The sequence below is a fragment of the Rattus norvegicus genome, chromosome 10, assembly GCF_036323735.1.
Source record: "Rattus norvegicus strain BN/NHsdMcwi chromosome 10, GRCr8, whole genome shotgun sequence".
In the NCBI taxonomy this organism is placed as follows: domain Eukaryota; kingdom Metazoa; phylum Chordata; class Mammalia; order Rodentia; family Muridae; genus Rattus; species Rattus norvegicus.
Window position 1 is genome coordinate 84,005,538 of NC_086028.1, and position 14,684 is coordinate 84,020,221.

The window sequence follows — 14,684 nt, forward strand, 5'->3', positions numbered from 1 at the left end:
GGGTGGGTGGGTGGATGAATGGATGGATGGATGGATGGGTGGGTGGGTGGATGAATGGATGGATGGATGGATGGGTGGGTGAGTGGGTGGGTGGGTGAGTGGGTGGGTGGATGGATGAATGGATGAATGGATGGATGGGTGGGTGGGTGGGTGGATGAATGGATGGATGGGTGGGTGGGTGGGTGGATGAATGGATGAATGGATGGATGGGTGGGTGGGTGGATGGGTGAGTGGGTGGGTGGATGGATGAATGGATGAATGGATGGGTGGGTGGGTGGGTGAATGGATGGATGGGTGGGTGGGTGGATGGATGAATGGATGAATGGATGGATGGGTGGGTGGGTGAGTGGGTAGGTGGGTGGGTGAATGGATGGATGGATGGGTGGGTGGGTGGGTGGATGAATGGATGAATGGATGGATGGGTGGGTGGGTGGATGAATGGATGGATGGATGGATGGATGGGTGGGTGAGTGGGTGGGTGGGTGAGTGGGTGGGTGGATGGATGAATGGATGAATGGATGGATGGGTGGGTGGGTGGGTGGATGAATGGATGGATGGGTGGGTGGGTGGGTGGATGAATGGATGAATGGATGGATGGGTGGGTGGGTGGATGGGTGAGTGGGTGGGTGGATGGATGAATGGATGAATGGATGGGTGGGTGGGTGGGTGAATGGATGGATGGGTGGGTGGGTGGATGGATGAATGGATGAATGGATGGATGGGTGGGTGGGTGAGTGGGTAGGTGGGTGGGTGAATGGATGGATGGATGGGTGGGTGGGTGGGTGGGTGGGTGAGTGGATGGATGGGTGGGTGAGTGGGTGGGTAGGTGAGTGGGTAGGTGGGTGGGTGAGTGGGTGGGTGAATGGATGGATGGATGGATGGGTGGGTGAGTGGGTGGGTAGGTGGATGAATGGATGGGTGGATGGGTGAGTGGGTGGATGGGTGAGTGGGTGGATAGGTGAATAGATGGGGGGCAGATGAGTGAGTGGGTCGATGGATAAGTGGATGGATGGATGAACAGATGGATGGATGGGTGAGTGGATGAATGGGTGGATGGGTAGATGGATGAGTGGGTGGGTGTGTGGATGAATGGGTGGGTGGATGGATGGACAGATGGATGGGTGGATGGATGGATGGATGCATGGATGAATGGATGGATGGGTGGGTGGGTGGATGGATGGATGGATAGGTGGATGGGAAGGCAGAAACAAAAGTAGCAAACATAGACATTTACTGTCTATTCAGAACTCCAGTATTAAAGAATACAAACAGGTTCATGGCATGTGTCTATAGTTCCAGACCTTGGAAGGCTGAGGCAGGAGAATCACTCTAAGTTTGAAGTCAGTCTGGATAACATAATAAGTTCTAAAATATACTGGGATCTTGTTTTTGAAGAAGAGGAGGAGGAGGAAGAAGAGGAAGAAGAGAGGGAGAAGGAGGAGGAAAATTCTTTAGGGCACAATAACCTGCAGTAGGTCCTGCCATAGAACAGTATAGTAAAAAGGAGCTATAACATGGAGGTGATTGGCCCTCATCCCACGGGAGTGGGTAGGGAGCAGCTGCTAGGTGAGTCTTCAGAGCTCTTTAAGTGGAGTGTATCTCATGGCAACTGTGCCCTGGTTGAATGTCTCCGCTCTTGCTTCATGACTTCTGTGACAGTGCACATAGCCTATACTCATTAACTCCCCAATAATGGGACCTCTAGACTTTATTAGTTAGAGGTCCCATTATTGTGGGATTTGTTAGTAGAGAGATCTTGTCTCTTACATCATTGTCCTTTCCAATAATTAGAAATAACACCCCCAACACACACACACACACACACACACACACACTCACACCACACACACACCCAATACACACACACACTCACACCACACACACACACTCACACCACACACACACACCCAATACACACACACTCACACCACACACACACACTCACACCACACACACACTCACACCACACACACACTCACACCACACACACACACTCACACCACACACACACCACACACACACTCACACCACACACACACACTCACACCACACACACACACTCACACCACACACACACACACACACACAGTGTGACAGCCAGCAGGTAGGAGTGTGTTCTGTTCCTAGTCTAGCAGTGAGCTGGTGGTGCTAAATAGTCAACATGGCGTGGGGAAAGGCCTCCTGTAGCTTGTTGATTTCAGTGCTATAAATACTCCACACCACAGCCCGTTTCTAGCTACCAATGCAAAGCCTGCCAACTCACAAAATTCCTGAAGATTTCACAAGTGACTTATATGCCGGCTCTGTCACACCGCCGGGATCCCCTCTGTCCCTCAGCAGGGTTTCCTCACATGATAGCAAACTGTGCAGAAAGCCATCGTGGGCCAGTTTCCCTAGCTATTGCCAAACTTCATCTGAGCCCAGAATTCACTTGGCAGGAGCAGCTGCTCTGACATGCATGCTCCTGTGGGCGTCATGCGTCCATCAGCCTGACGAAGAAAAAGATGCCAATACTGCCATACCTCAGAGACCACTGTGCAAAGAAGGGCCACTGTCCCCAGGGAGCCCCTAGAAACAGCAGGTAGACCTCTACTCTTTTAACCCTTTCAACTGCCTATTCTTCTGCAGATAACATTCCTTTAACTTAACTGTGCTTCATGGGTTGGCTAAAAACAGAAAGACAAAGACAGAAAGAAAGACAGAAAGACAGACAGTCAGGAAGAGACAGAGAGAGAGAGAGAGAGAGAGAGAGAGAGAGAGAACCCAGAGATGCTTTTGTTTCTGTCAAGAAGATTCAAGGAGAGACATCTTGGTTTTATCACCAACACAACCACAAATTGACACAGGGGAAGCTGTGAGTCTCTGCCCATCACAACACATACAGAAAGAGTGAATTTCTGCAGGGCAAACTACTGATGTTGTGAGATAACTCCTGCATCCCATGAGCAGGGGGCCGCGCTCTGGGCTCAAGAGATGTAATATTTTGATAAGATGTGGTACTTCCTCTCAAGGCAGGCATTTGCGTGCACTGAGCGACACCGCTCACTGGAGCCTTGGTGAGCAGAGGGGAAGCTGACTTGGTCTCTCCCAGGTGCTCCAACCACCCCTCCCACACACCAAAGTACAGCCTAATTAGCATCCAGAAGCCGCAGAGGTGGCGCGTTCTCTCTCCCTCCAGCAGCATCAAAGTAGCGTGTATTAATGTTTCTTATAAGCACAAGACGATCACAGACATCAAAAAGGATTAAGACTGGTGTCAGATGTGTGTGCCATGGGTCTGTATGTAATCTCAGCACTCGGGAACTCGAGCCTGAGCCACTAGGAGGAGGCTAACTTTGGTGACACAGTGAGTTACAGGCCTGAACTGCAACCGGAGCTCCTTTTCCACTCCTTCCCTACTCCTAACAGGAACCTATGCTATGCAAAGCTACTGAGGCATAGAGCTATGTTTTCTGAGGAAGAAAGGATTTTTCTTTCCCGCAAACTTTCCAAGTTCCCATCTTTATCTTAAGCTATTCTGTTCAAGGAGTCACCATAAAAACTATCTAAAGCCTTTCCACAAAGTATCAAGTTCAATCTTTTTTTCTTGAAACCAGGCAAGACCTAAATAGATACACTGAGGGCTCAGCAGGCAGAGGTGCTTGCTACCAAGCCTGAGGACCCGAGTTCAATCCCCGGTTCTGCATGGTGAAGGGAACAAACTGACTCCCCAAAACAACAAAAGTCTCTGAAAACTAGGATTAGAAGAGGCCAGTGTTTTACTTCAGCCTAAGGATACCTTGGGTAGAGATCATGAAGCATTGGAGCATCCTCCCAACGAGGTGGGAAGGCCACGACAGAACCCCAGTTCTTCCTTTGGTCCTTCTTTGTCTGAAACTGAATTCTCATAGTCTCTGTTTTCCACACAGGAAACGGAAGGGGTCTGCCATGAGCGTGCCCGTTAGGAGGGCAGGATCCTACGTACATTTACCAATAGAATTATTTTCCATCTTTGAAGTTTTAGGGACCCTGAGTTAGGTCACCAATGTCCTGTCTTACTAGGTCCCTGATTTCTGTCCTCTCTATCAGCCACTGTCATGGTTAGGAACCAAAATGTCCCCCAAATGACCCATGCTAGAAACTTAGGCTGACCTGTCACTGGAAGGGGTGAGGCCTAACTGGAGGAAGAGGATCACTGGGGAGTCCTTGAAGGGTACTCGGGTCCTCTCCCTCTGTTTTGCTTCTTGACGACCATGAGGTGAACAGCTTTGTCCAGTGGACTGTCTGCCATGATTATCTTGTCATGGCCCCAAAGTGATAGGCCAAGCAGCCCTAGGCTGAGACCTCAGGAACTTTCAAGCCTAAATCAACCTTTCCACTTAATGTTTGCTTTTGTTTTGTTTTGTTTCCTTTTTGTTTCATTTCTCCTTTTGCTTTGTTGAGAAACAATGTATTCCAGAGTAGCGGGCAAACTTATTTTGTTGTCAAGGTTGTCCTTGAACTTCCCATCCTCTGGCTCCAGCCTCCTAAATCCTGAGAGTATAGGCATGTGCTAGTTTCCTCTTTTTACATTTTTTCTCCCCCCCCCTCTTTTTAGTGAAAATAGATTTTTTTTTAATTGAACCTAATCTACCTGACTAGAGTTTTCTCTCTTTGACTCTCCCCAACCTCCGAGTCTAGACCAATCCCCCGACCCCGTCTGCGGGCTCCAGCAATCTTTGGCATTTAGTTGTGCTTGTCCCCTCTGATTCTTCTGGGCTAATGACAGTTTTTTGGACTTTTTTTTTTTTTTTTTTTTTTTTTTTGGAGCTGGGGACCGAACCCAGGGCCTTGCGCTTCCTAGGCAAGCGCTCTACCACTGAGCTAAATCCCCAACCCCTGGACTTTTTTTTGCTCTGAGCAACATTTTAACTCCAAGCTCTACTTCTTATCACAGGATTTTCTTTTCTATGTCACTTCCTCTCCTCTTCCAAAGATACCAGCCATGGGAGTTAGGGCCACACTAGCCCAGTGTGACCTCAACAGCCATAGGAGTTAGGGCCACACTAACCCAGTGTGACTTTAACCCAGTATGTTCTTAACCAAGAATACCCACCACGACCCTATCTTGCTGGCATTTCAGATCTAAAAAGATGATCCCAATGTCGTCTGTGTTCGGAGAGGTGGCTAGGACACATTCATCGGATGCTTAGCAGGGCTCTTTCTACTGCTCAAGATCAGTCTAATGACAGCTCCAATTAGCTATCAAGAAGAGAGAACCAACAATTTTTTTGATATATTTCTTTATTTATATTTCAAATGTTATTCCCTTTCCCGGTTTCCTGTCCACAAGCCCCCTATCTCCTCCCCCTCCCCCTCCCCCATAAGGGTGTCTCCCCCACATCCACCCCCCCTCACGTCCCCCACCAACATTCCCCTGCACTGGGGGTCCAACCGTGGCAGGACCAAGGTCTTCCCCTTCCACTGGTGCCCCAACAAGGCTATTCTCTGCTACATATGCAGTTGGAGCCATGGGTCAGTCCATCTATAGTCTTTGGGTAGTGGCTTAGTCCCTGGAAGCTCTGGTTGGTTGGCATTGTTGTTCTTATGGGGTTCCAAGCCCCTTCACCTCTTTCAATCTTTTCTCTAACTCCCCCAAAGGGGGTCCCATTCTCAGTTCAGTGGTTTGCTGCTAGCATTCACCTCTGTATTTGACATACTCTGGTTGTGTCTCTCAGGAGAGATCTATATCCGGTTCCTGCCAGCCTGCACTTCTTAGCTTCATCCATCTTATCTAGTTTTGGTGGCTGTATATATATATGGGCCACATGTGGGGCAGGCTCTGAATGTCCGTTCCTTTAGTCACTGCTCTAAACTTTGCCCTCCTATCCCCTCCTATGGATATTTTTGTTCCCTCTTTTAAGAAGGAGTGGAAGCATCCACATTTTGGTCATCCTTCTTCTTGAGCTTCTTGTGGTCTATGGATTGCATATTGGGTAATTCAAGCTTTTGAGCTAATATCCACTTATCAATGAGTGCATACCATGTGTGTTTTTCTGTGATTGGGTTACCTCACTCAGGATGATATTTTCTAGTTCATTCCATTTGCCTATGAATTTCATGAAGTCATTTTTGATAGCTGAGTAGTACTCCACTGTGTGGATATACCACATTTTCTGTATCCATTCCTCTGTTGAAGGGCATCTGGGTTCTTTCCAGCTTCTGGCTATTATAAATAAGGCTGCTATGAACATAGTAGAACATGTGTCTTTGTTGTATGTTGGACCATCTTTTGAGTATATGCCCAGGAGAGGTATAGCTGGGTCCTCAGGTAGTAGAATGTCCAATTTTCTGAGGAACCTCCAGATTGATTTCCAGAGTGGTTGTACCAGTCTGCAATCCAACAATTATTCTTATATAGTAATGACAGCTCGGCAAAAGTAACTCTGAGCCTTTTCATTCTTTGTGCCTTCCAATCCAGTTGAGGCACATCGTTTCCTGTGAGCTGCTGGACGTGGTGGCACGCACCTTTAATTCCAGCATGCAGGAGGCAGACTGGGGTGGATCTCTGTGAGTCAAAGGACAGCCTGGTCTACACAGTGAATTTTAGGCTACTCAGGTATACACAGTGAGACATTATCTCAAAAAATGTAAGTTTGGCAACTAGGCTTCTTTTTAAAAACATTTAGGTGTACGGGGGTTTTGTGTACAGGTAATCTGTGCACCAGGTGCATGCCTAGTGCTCCTGAAGGCTGGAAGGGGGCAGGGATCCCCTGGAATCAGAATTACAGATGCTTGTGAGCCAGCATACTGGTGCCAGGAATGGAACCCAGGACCTCTGGAAGAGCAGCCAGTGTCCTTAACCACTGAGCCATCCCTCTAACCCCCAGGCATTCCTCTGTCTCTGTCTCTGTCTCCTCTGTCTTTGTCTGTCTGTCTCATCTCTATTTGTCTGTCTCTCTCGTTTTTTGATGTGATGGGTTAAATTCTGTTGCATATGCAAATATTTCCAGTTAAGACATAATTAGGAATGTAAGCAATTATTAATCAAACATACTCCAAAAATCTCGGTTCTAAGATCACAGCGTGGGAGAGCGGGGCAGTATGAGGAGGCCTCGTGAGGAACTAACGAGCTGGTGTAAACAGTACTACTGCATGAGCCGACAGACTTACGTCTTCAGGGATAAAGGAGGAAGCAACTGAGCAGGAACATATCAGTTAGCCTACGTGCAATTTTATTTCTGCTTAATTGTGTAAATTACAGGGGTATGAGCTGTCCTCATTAGAGACGGATATCTTTCTAATTTTAGAAATGATTAACAGTTACAGTTCTTACTGATGTCACTTTCAAATGTTTACATGAACAGTTTCTTGAAGATTATGTTTGCAAGTCAAATCCCTCCCACCATCTGTCTGTCTTTATAAATAAAGTTTTATTGGTTGCATACCCTTGCCCATCCCTTTATGTCTTCTCTGATTGATTTACACTGCGGCAGCAGAGTTGAGAGGTCTGTAATAGAGGTTATACGGTCCACAAAACCTAAGATATTTATATATTTATTACCTGGCCCTTTACAGAGTAAAAACTCTGCCAACCTCTGCACTGGGTTCCTGAGAATATTATTTTTAAAAATATTGTTTTAAAAACGTATACTGTTTGCAGAGTGAGAAACAGGTGTCTGTGTGGCTGTACAGTGAGATATGAAAACATGTGAGGATGGACATTTCATTTTTAAGTTCTAAATTAAACACAATTTTAATTAGTCTGAATTTAACACACTCCAGATAGGTCTTAGCTTCTTCAACCTTTCAAAGAACATTTAAGAGAATTTTTTTTTATCAAATTTAAACACACAGGATTCTTCAGATGTTTTCTATAATTCTTACAACATTGAACCTACATCTCCCTAATTAAAATTTATAAATGCAATCCTGACTCTAGCGTCAACACTGAACTTTCATGCACTCTTTTGTTGTTTTGGTTTCGAAACAGGGTTTCCCTGTGCAGCCATGGCTGTCCTGGAACTCACTCTGTAGAGCAGCTGGCTTTGAACTCAGAGATCTGCCTGCCTCTGCATTCTGAGTGCTGGAATTAAAGGTCATACACTGGTTTTGGTGGTGGTGATAACAATGAGTTTGAGATGATGCATCACGTGGCCTGGGCTGGCCTTGATCCACCTGCCTGCACCTCCTAAATTCTGCATTTCCGGCCATCGCCACAATGCCCAGCTACTGTTCCTTTTCAGCTTTATAATTCTTATCATCTGGCACATATAATCTGAACATGCTGGTTCTCTTTTTTTTTTTTTTTTTTTTTTTGGTTCTTTTTTTTTTTCGGAGCTGGGGACCGAACCCAGGGCCTTGTGCTTCCTAGGCAAGCGTTCTACCACTGAGCTAAATCCCCAACCCCTGATTCTCTTTTTTTAAAAGTGTGTCCTGCTAACTACCTTTTTCTAAGGCAAACTGCTCACGATTTTGACATTTATAGTGCCTGAGTCACTTTGAAAGTTAATCACGAACACATAATCTTTCAACACTGATGTTATTCTATTAATTTCTTCTGAAGCAATTTTAAAGGATCGTGTTAACCCTGTTTCTTCCTGATTCCCAAGCTGCTCAGAGGAACAGATCACGTCCTCGAATCCCTACCAAGAACTGCGTGACATTTCCTGATGCCACCAACTTGGAAAGTTGAGCATTTACAGCATTTGGGTTGGTTATTTTGTCTTGTTTTAATGTTTGGAGACAAAATCTCTCTATGTATCCAAGGCTAGCCCAGAACTCTCTATTAGGCTGGCTTCAAACCAACTCACAGAGATCCTCCTGGGATTATAGGCGCGTGCTATCATATTTTAAATTCTTACTGTTGCATGGAGATTGTCTGTTTTCGTGTCTATGTTGGAGGACTCACTCTGAGGTTATCCCGAACCCCACGGACATCCTAACATGGATCATCAGTGCCCAGACCAACGGTGTACTGACGATGCTGTCATCCCAGACACAAACTTACTGTGGTGGCTATCGGCGCTCAGAAGCCCTACCCTAGAAAAGTGTGGGCCCAGCCGCTACTGCTTTGCCTCATCCTGAATGTAACCTGATGGATGTCCCCATCGAGAAGCCGAGAATCAGAGACACCATGTGCCTTTCCTCAGCACATATGACCACATCCTGCACTGCCGCGTTTGCTGACTCTGTGGTTAAAAACTGGCATGAATTAATGTATAGCTCGGCAGATCAGGAATGTGAACTAAAGCTGTGATTTGAATCTCAGAAAGTTTAGACAAAGGAACTCGATCTCTTGGTCATGAGCAATTGGGCGAAAGAAAGAGTCTGAGAGGAAAATGCTTTCCTTCGGAGAAATATGTAGGTGCACACGTAATTAACCCAGGGCTTTCTGTTAGTCATACGACAGACATTTATTGCACATCTATTATGGGTGAGGTACCTACTAGGGAAAAAGATGTACTGGGTGCCAGTCAAGAAAGAGTGGAAGGGGGGCTGGGGATTTAGCTCAGTGGTAGAGCGCTTACCTAGGAAGCGCAAGGCCCTGGGTTCGGTCCCCAGCTCCGAAAAAAAGAACCAAAAAAAAAAAAAAAAAAAAAAAAAAAGAAAGAGTGGAAGGAAATGACACGGAGGAGATTATCTGCGGTGAGCTATCACTGCAGAATAAAGTGCACTAAAGAACTGACCGGGTTGTCAAGGAAACCTTTTCTAAGGAAATGATATTTTGGGGCTGGGGATTTAGCTCAGTGGTAGAGTGCTTGCCTAGCAAACGCAAGGCCCTGGGTTCGGTCCCCAGCTCCGAAAAATAGAAAAAAGAAAAAGAAAAAAGAAAAAAAAACTGAGGTAGGAAATGATATTTTAGATGCGATCCCAGTGACATTCACAAGGCGACAGTGGATGAGATTTGTCACCATAACTACTAGCACGCTATGAGAGCACTGCAAAGCAGCACCCGGTACTGAGATTCAATGCACAGGCAAACAAAAGCCCCAGAGTGCCGTCTAGAATGTTTGAACAGATTTTTTTTCTCCTTCTTGCTTTTGGTCATGTTTTTGTTTTGCTTTGAATTTTTTTTCTTCTTGCTTTCCTCTTCTAAGAACCTTTCAGACCATAGTACATTGCAAATATGTCTTTGGTCTTCGTTCCCGTTCCTTCTTCTAGCCACACAACTCCTAAAATTCTTGTGTTTTCTTAGTGATAAGGAGATGTTGCGATTCACAACCAAACCCTTTCAATGTTCATGAGTTTACGCTAATGAAGTGACTTCGGTTGGGACCCCAAGGGACCTCAGAGGACAGAGAATCCAGTGAGAATTTTCAGCCTCACCCACTGATCTTTGGGAAAGGTCACGGCGGGCTGGAGATCCAACTACAGACTTGGACAATGAGCTTGAGAGGTTCTGGACTGGGGAACACTCGGAGGTGCTGGGAGAGGGGCCACGCCTGGAGAAATCACGAGAACTCCACCTGCTTCCTCCCAAGCCCTGTCCTGTGCTCTCTTCCACTTGACTGCTTCTGAGTCAAATGACTTATAATAAACCATTAACAGTAAGTAAGGCGGTGTCTGTGGATTTGTCCAAGCTGCACAGGGCTCTGTACTGTGGCTGAGGTCTGAAGCAGGGGCTCGCTTACAAGATGGAAGAAGGCTTAACCCATGGTATCCATCCAAACCCTGGAAATTAACGCCAGAACTAAACAGACACTCGACAGTTAAACTGCCATCTTTGGTTGTCGATGTGGAAAACACCTCAGAACTGGTGTCAGAAAGAGGACTTGATAGCACAGCTGTGGCTCACAGAAGCATGTGCCTTGGGAAGAAAAAAGAAATGAACCGGAAGAGATTCCTGAGTGGCTACATTGTTACTCACGGTACCAACCACAGCTACAGTGTCCTTATCAGCTACTAAAGGTAAAGGTTCCTAATGGCTAACTCCCAAGGCACTGGGCTGTCCAAGAAATGCAACTAAGTAGACAGAAGTAAGATGTTTAACCCTGTGGGTGCTGTTGTAATAGTTAAATTAGAGGCAGAAAACATATTGGATCAGGCCTTGAAGCCAGACCAAACTCACATTGCATCTGACCTGAGATTCCAAGCTGTGTCCTTAAAAGGGAAAAAATTACACAGAAACAAAATACCATCTTTATCTGGGCAAGGGCAGGAGAGACAGATCAGCCACTAAAACACCTGCTACACAAGCTGAGGAACTGAGTTCAAATCCCCAGCAGCCATGTAAATGCCAGGCAGGTGTGGTAGCACCACTGCAACCCTCCATCAGGTGGCAGAGACAGGGGATCTCCCCAACAAACTGACAAGCTAGACAAGCAAACAGGCAGAGGGAGAGCCTGTCTCAACATATAAAGCGGAGAGTAATCAAGAAAGACGCTCAATGTGAACCGCTAACCTCCATTCACCCATGTGCTTCTGCACAGTGTTCACACACACACACACACACACACACACACACACACACACACACACACACTTGGGATACCAAGAGCGAGGTCCACGTATGGGAGGGCAAGACCAAGAAATGAAATCAGGGGTACGGTGTGGCCGGAGTGACGTTATTTTGTAAGCCTGTGTCATCAAACTCCTGGAACCCTTACTAGAATGGACTGCAAGCTTATTTAGGGATGGCGTCTTAACTCTGCGTTTTTCTCTTTCTTTCTAGCTGGGAACGGAACCCAGGACTCTGTGTGTGGTAACTACACACTCTACCCTGAGCAAAGCCCTCTAGCACTGAATCTTGCTTCTTAGATGCTGCCAGTAGTCAGGCGTGCATGGGCTGATGCAGGTTTCCCAATCACAGATGATTCCTGAGGGAACTGACAGCCTCGAAGATGGGATATGAACCACCATAAAGTCTATTCAACTTGCAGTCACTCACCCAACTCCTCTCAAAAACGCCAGCCAAGGGGATCGTCCAGAGAAAGCAATAGCTATACCTCACATACAAAGCCAAGCAGGGCTGGCTTTATGATTGGCAGGATATCCACCGGCTGAATACACTCATTGCCAGGCCACGGTAAATGCCAAAGTTACACATGTCTGTGAGAATGTACAGAGAAAATGAAAAAGAGGACTGGGAGGAAGGTGAGGATTTTCTTTCTTGTGATGTCATGAAGAATGCGCCGTCGGTGTTAAAATGGAGTGTGAAACTCTCTGGAGTTTCTGTGAGAAGGCAAGGCAGAGGGAGGGATTCAGGAGAGGTTACTTGGAATACTCTTGTTGGGTTTGGGGACAGAGGATTGGTTTCTGGTTGTCCAGTAAGAGGCCTTAAGTTAATTTAAGGCTTGGTATAGGAGCTGGGAACAAGGATGTAATTGCTGGTGTAGACTCAGGAGTAATTGGCTTGAACACACACACACACGCACGCGTGCGCGCGCACACACACTCACTCCCAATCAAGAGCATTATAATCTCTCCGAATTGCACAGCTCCAAGAAGGGCAGTCTCCCCCTGGCTCTCTAAGACCCCCAATGCCAGAGCATGAAGAACACAGGAAATAGGAAAATGAGGCTGACACCCCGAGTTTGATCGCGAGTAAACTGACTCCCACGGATGTCTTCTGACCTTCATAGACACCTTTACCCCCAATAACAATAAATTAAAATTTTTAAAATAATTGAATTGTTGACCAATCAGTCATATCTGGAGAACATGTGCCAAACTATGGACATGTGTTATTTTCTTTCTTTTTTTTTTTTTTTTTGGTTCTTTTTTTCGGAGCTGGGGACCGAACCCAGGGCCTTGCGCTTCCTAGGCAAGCGCTCTACCACTGAGCTAAATCCCCAACCCCATGTGTTATTTTCATAATGAAAAATGGTAAAGGGCTGGAGAGACGGCTTAGCGGTTAAGAGCACTGACTGCTCTTCCAGAGGTCCTGAGTTCAATTCCCAGCAACCACATGGTGACTCACAACCATCTATAATAAGTTCTAGTGCCCTCTTCTGGTGTGTCTGAAGACAGCTACAGTGTACTCATACAAATAGAAATTAATTAAAATTTTATAAAAAGAAAAATGTGATTTTGCTTTGTCTGAGACAGGGTCTCAATATGTTGCTTTGACCGTGTAGCCCAGAATGGCCTTAAGTCACGATCCCGCTACCTCAGCTACACAAGATCATACACATGTACCGCCTAATCTGGCAAACAAAAAAAAAAGTCAGTATAATGTGAACAATGAATGAGTATCTTAAGTTCTCAAAATATTGGTGTACTGTGTGCGCGTGTAACTGTGTGTGTGTATGTCGAGTGAGCACGAGTGCCCACAGATACCATAAGTCACCCGGAGACGCTGGTTGTAGCAAGCCACCTGACATGCGCATTGGGATCCAACATAGGGCTCTCTGGCAGAGCAGCAGAAGTGCTTCACTGCTGAACCATCTCCCCCCACCCCTAATATCCATGCTCTCACGCAACAAACCATTAAACGCAAACATATGGGAGACGACTTAATCTGAGTTGATTTCACATCTACCTCAACTCTCTCTGTCACCACGAGGTTTTAAACTGTACAAGCATGGCTTACCTCCTGCATCTTCGTCTTCATTGGCTGGGGCTTCTGTACCGTCCACATTTTCAATCTCATGAGGTTTGGGTAAACTGTAGTCATTCAGAGCTTCCGGGCTTTCTAAAAGACAAATGAGGTTTTAAGGATGCAGTCGACTTGGAGAGGTTTGTAAAACCACACATTGGGTTTGACTTCACGGTCACCAACAGTGATGGCAGTGTTCCTCTAGTGCCCAGCCTCGGCACCCAGTTCTGACAAGTAGTGTCCATGTCACCTACCCCAGCAGGAGCAGATATGGAGACTCTCAAGGTCTAGAGCTGTGAATGAGGCTTGGGCATCCTGCCGGTTTGCATTCTCAGTATTTCTTCACCCGCATTGGAATGAACTCATTCTCCATCTACAGCAGCGCTTCTCAACCTTCCTAATGCCGCCACCCTTTAACACAGTTCATGTTCTGGTGACCCCTCCTGCCCCCCATACTGGCTGGTTCTGTGTGTCCACTTGACACAAGCTGGAGTTATCACAGAGAAAGGAGCCTCCCTTGAGGAAATGCCTCCATGAGACCCAGCTGTAAGGCATTTTCTCAACTAGTGATCAAGGAGGGAGGACCCAGCCCATCGTGGGTGGTGTCATCCCTGGGCTGGTGATCTCGGGCTCTATAAGAAAGCAAGCTGAGCAAGCCAGGGGAAGCAAGCCAGTAAGTAACATCCCTCCATGGCCTCTGCATCAGCTCCTGCTTCCTGATCTGCTTGAGTTCCAGTCCTGACTTCCTTTGGTGATGAACAGCAATGTGGCAGTGTAAGCTGAGTAAACCCTTTCCTCCCAACTTGTTTGTTTCTTGGTCATGATGTTTGTGCAGGAACGGAAACCCTGACTAAGACACCCCCAACCATAAAATTATTTCATTACTACTTCATAAGTATAATTTTGCTACTGTGAGGAATTGGGAAGTAAATATCTGACCTGTAGGATATGTGATCTCAAGACCCACAGGTTGAGAACCACTCGACAGGCATTCTGTCTGCATTGGTATACCTTACAATATCCAGGTGGACACTATTGCTGTTTTTTCCCAACAAATACTAACATGTAGGGTTAAGAGATTCCGAGTGTGAACATAACTGATATGGCCCAATCTGGGAGAAACCGAGAAACCTCTGTATGCCAAATATATTCTCTTGTGTTTATATCGTAAGTATGATTCCATGAA

The 14,684-nt window shown here is 46.3% G+C and overlaps 1 protein-coding gene and 1 long non-coding RNA gene across 2 annotated transcripts in view; one reads left to right on the forward strand and one right to left on the reverse strand.

Annotated features, from left to right (window-relative positions):
* Positions 1 to 14,684, reverse strand: part of Ikzf3 (IKAROS family zinc finger 3) — a 93,012-nt gene that overhangs the window by 48,688 nt on the left and 29,640 nt on the right. Inside the window, exon 3 of the mRNA NM_001107047.1 lies at positions 13,493 to 13,594. Within this exon, the coding sequence (NP_001100517.1) occupies positions 13,493 to 13,594 (102 nt within the window). The remainder of the gene's footprint in view (positions 1 to 13,492; positions 13,595 to 14,684) is intronic.
* Positions 10,293 to 12,593, forward strand: LOC134480865 (uncharacterized). The gene is made up of 2 exons (XR_010055783.1): positions 10,293 to 10,869; positions 11,633 to 12,593. It is a non-coding gene; the product is annotated as an uncharacterized LOC134480865 (long non-coding RNA).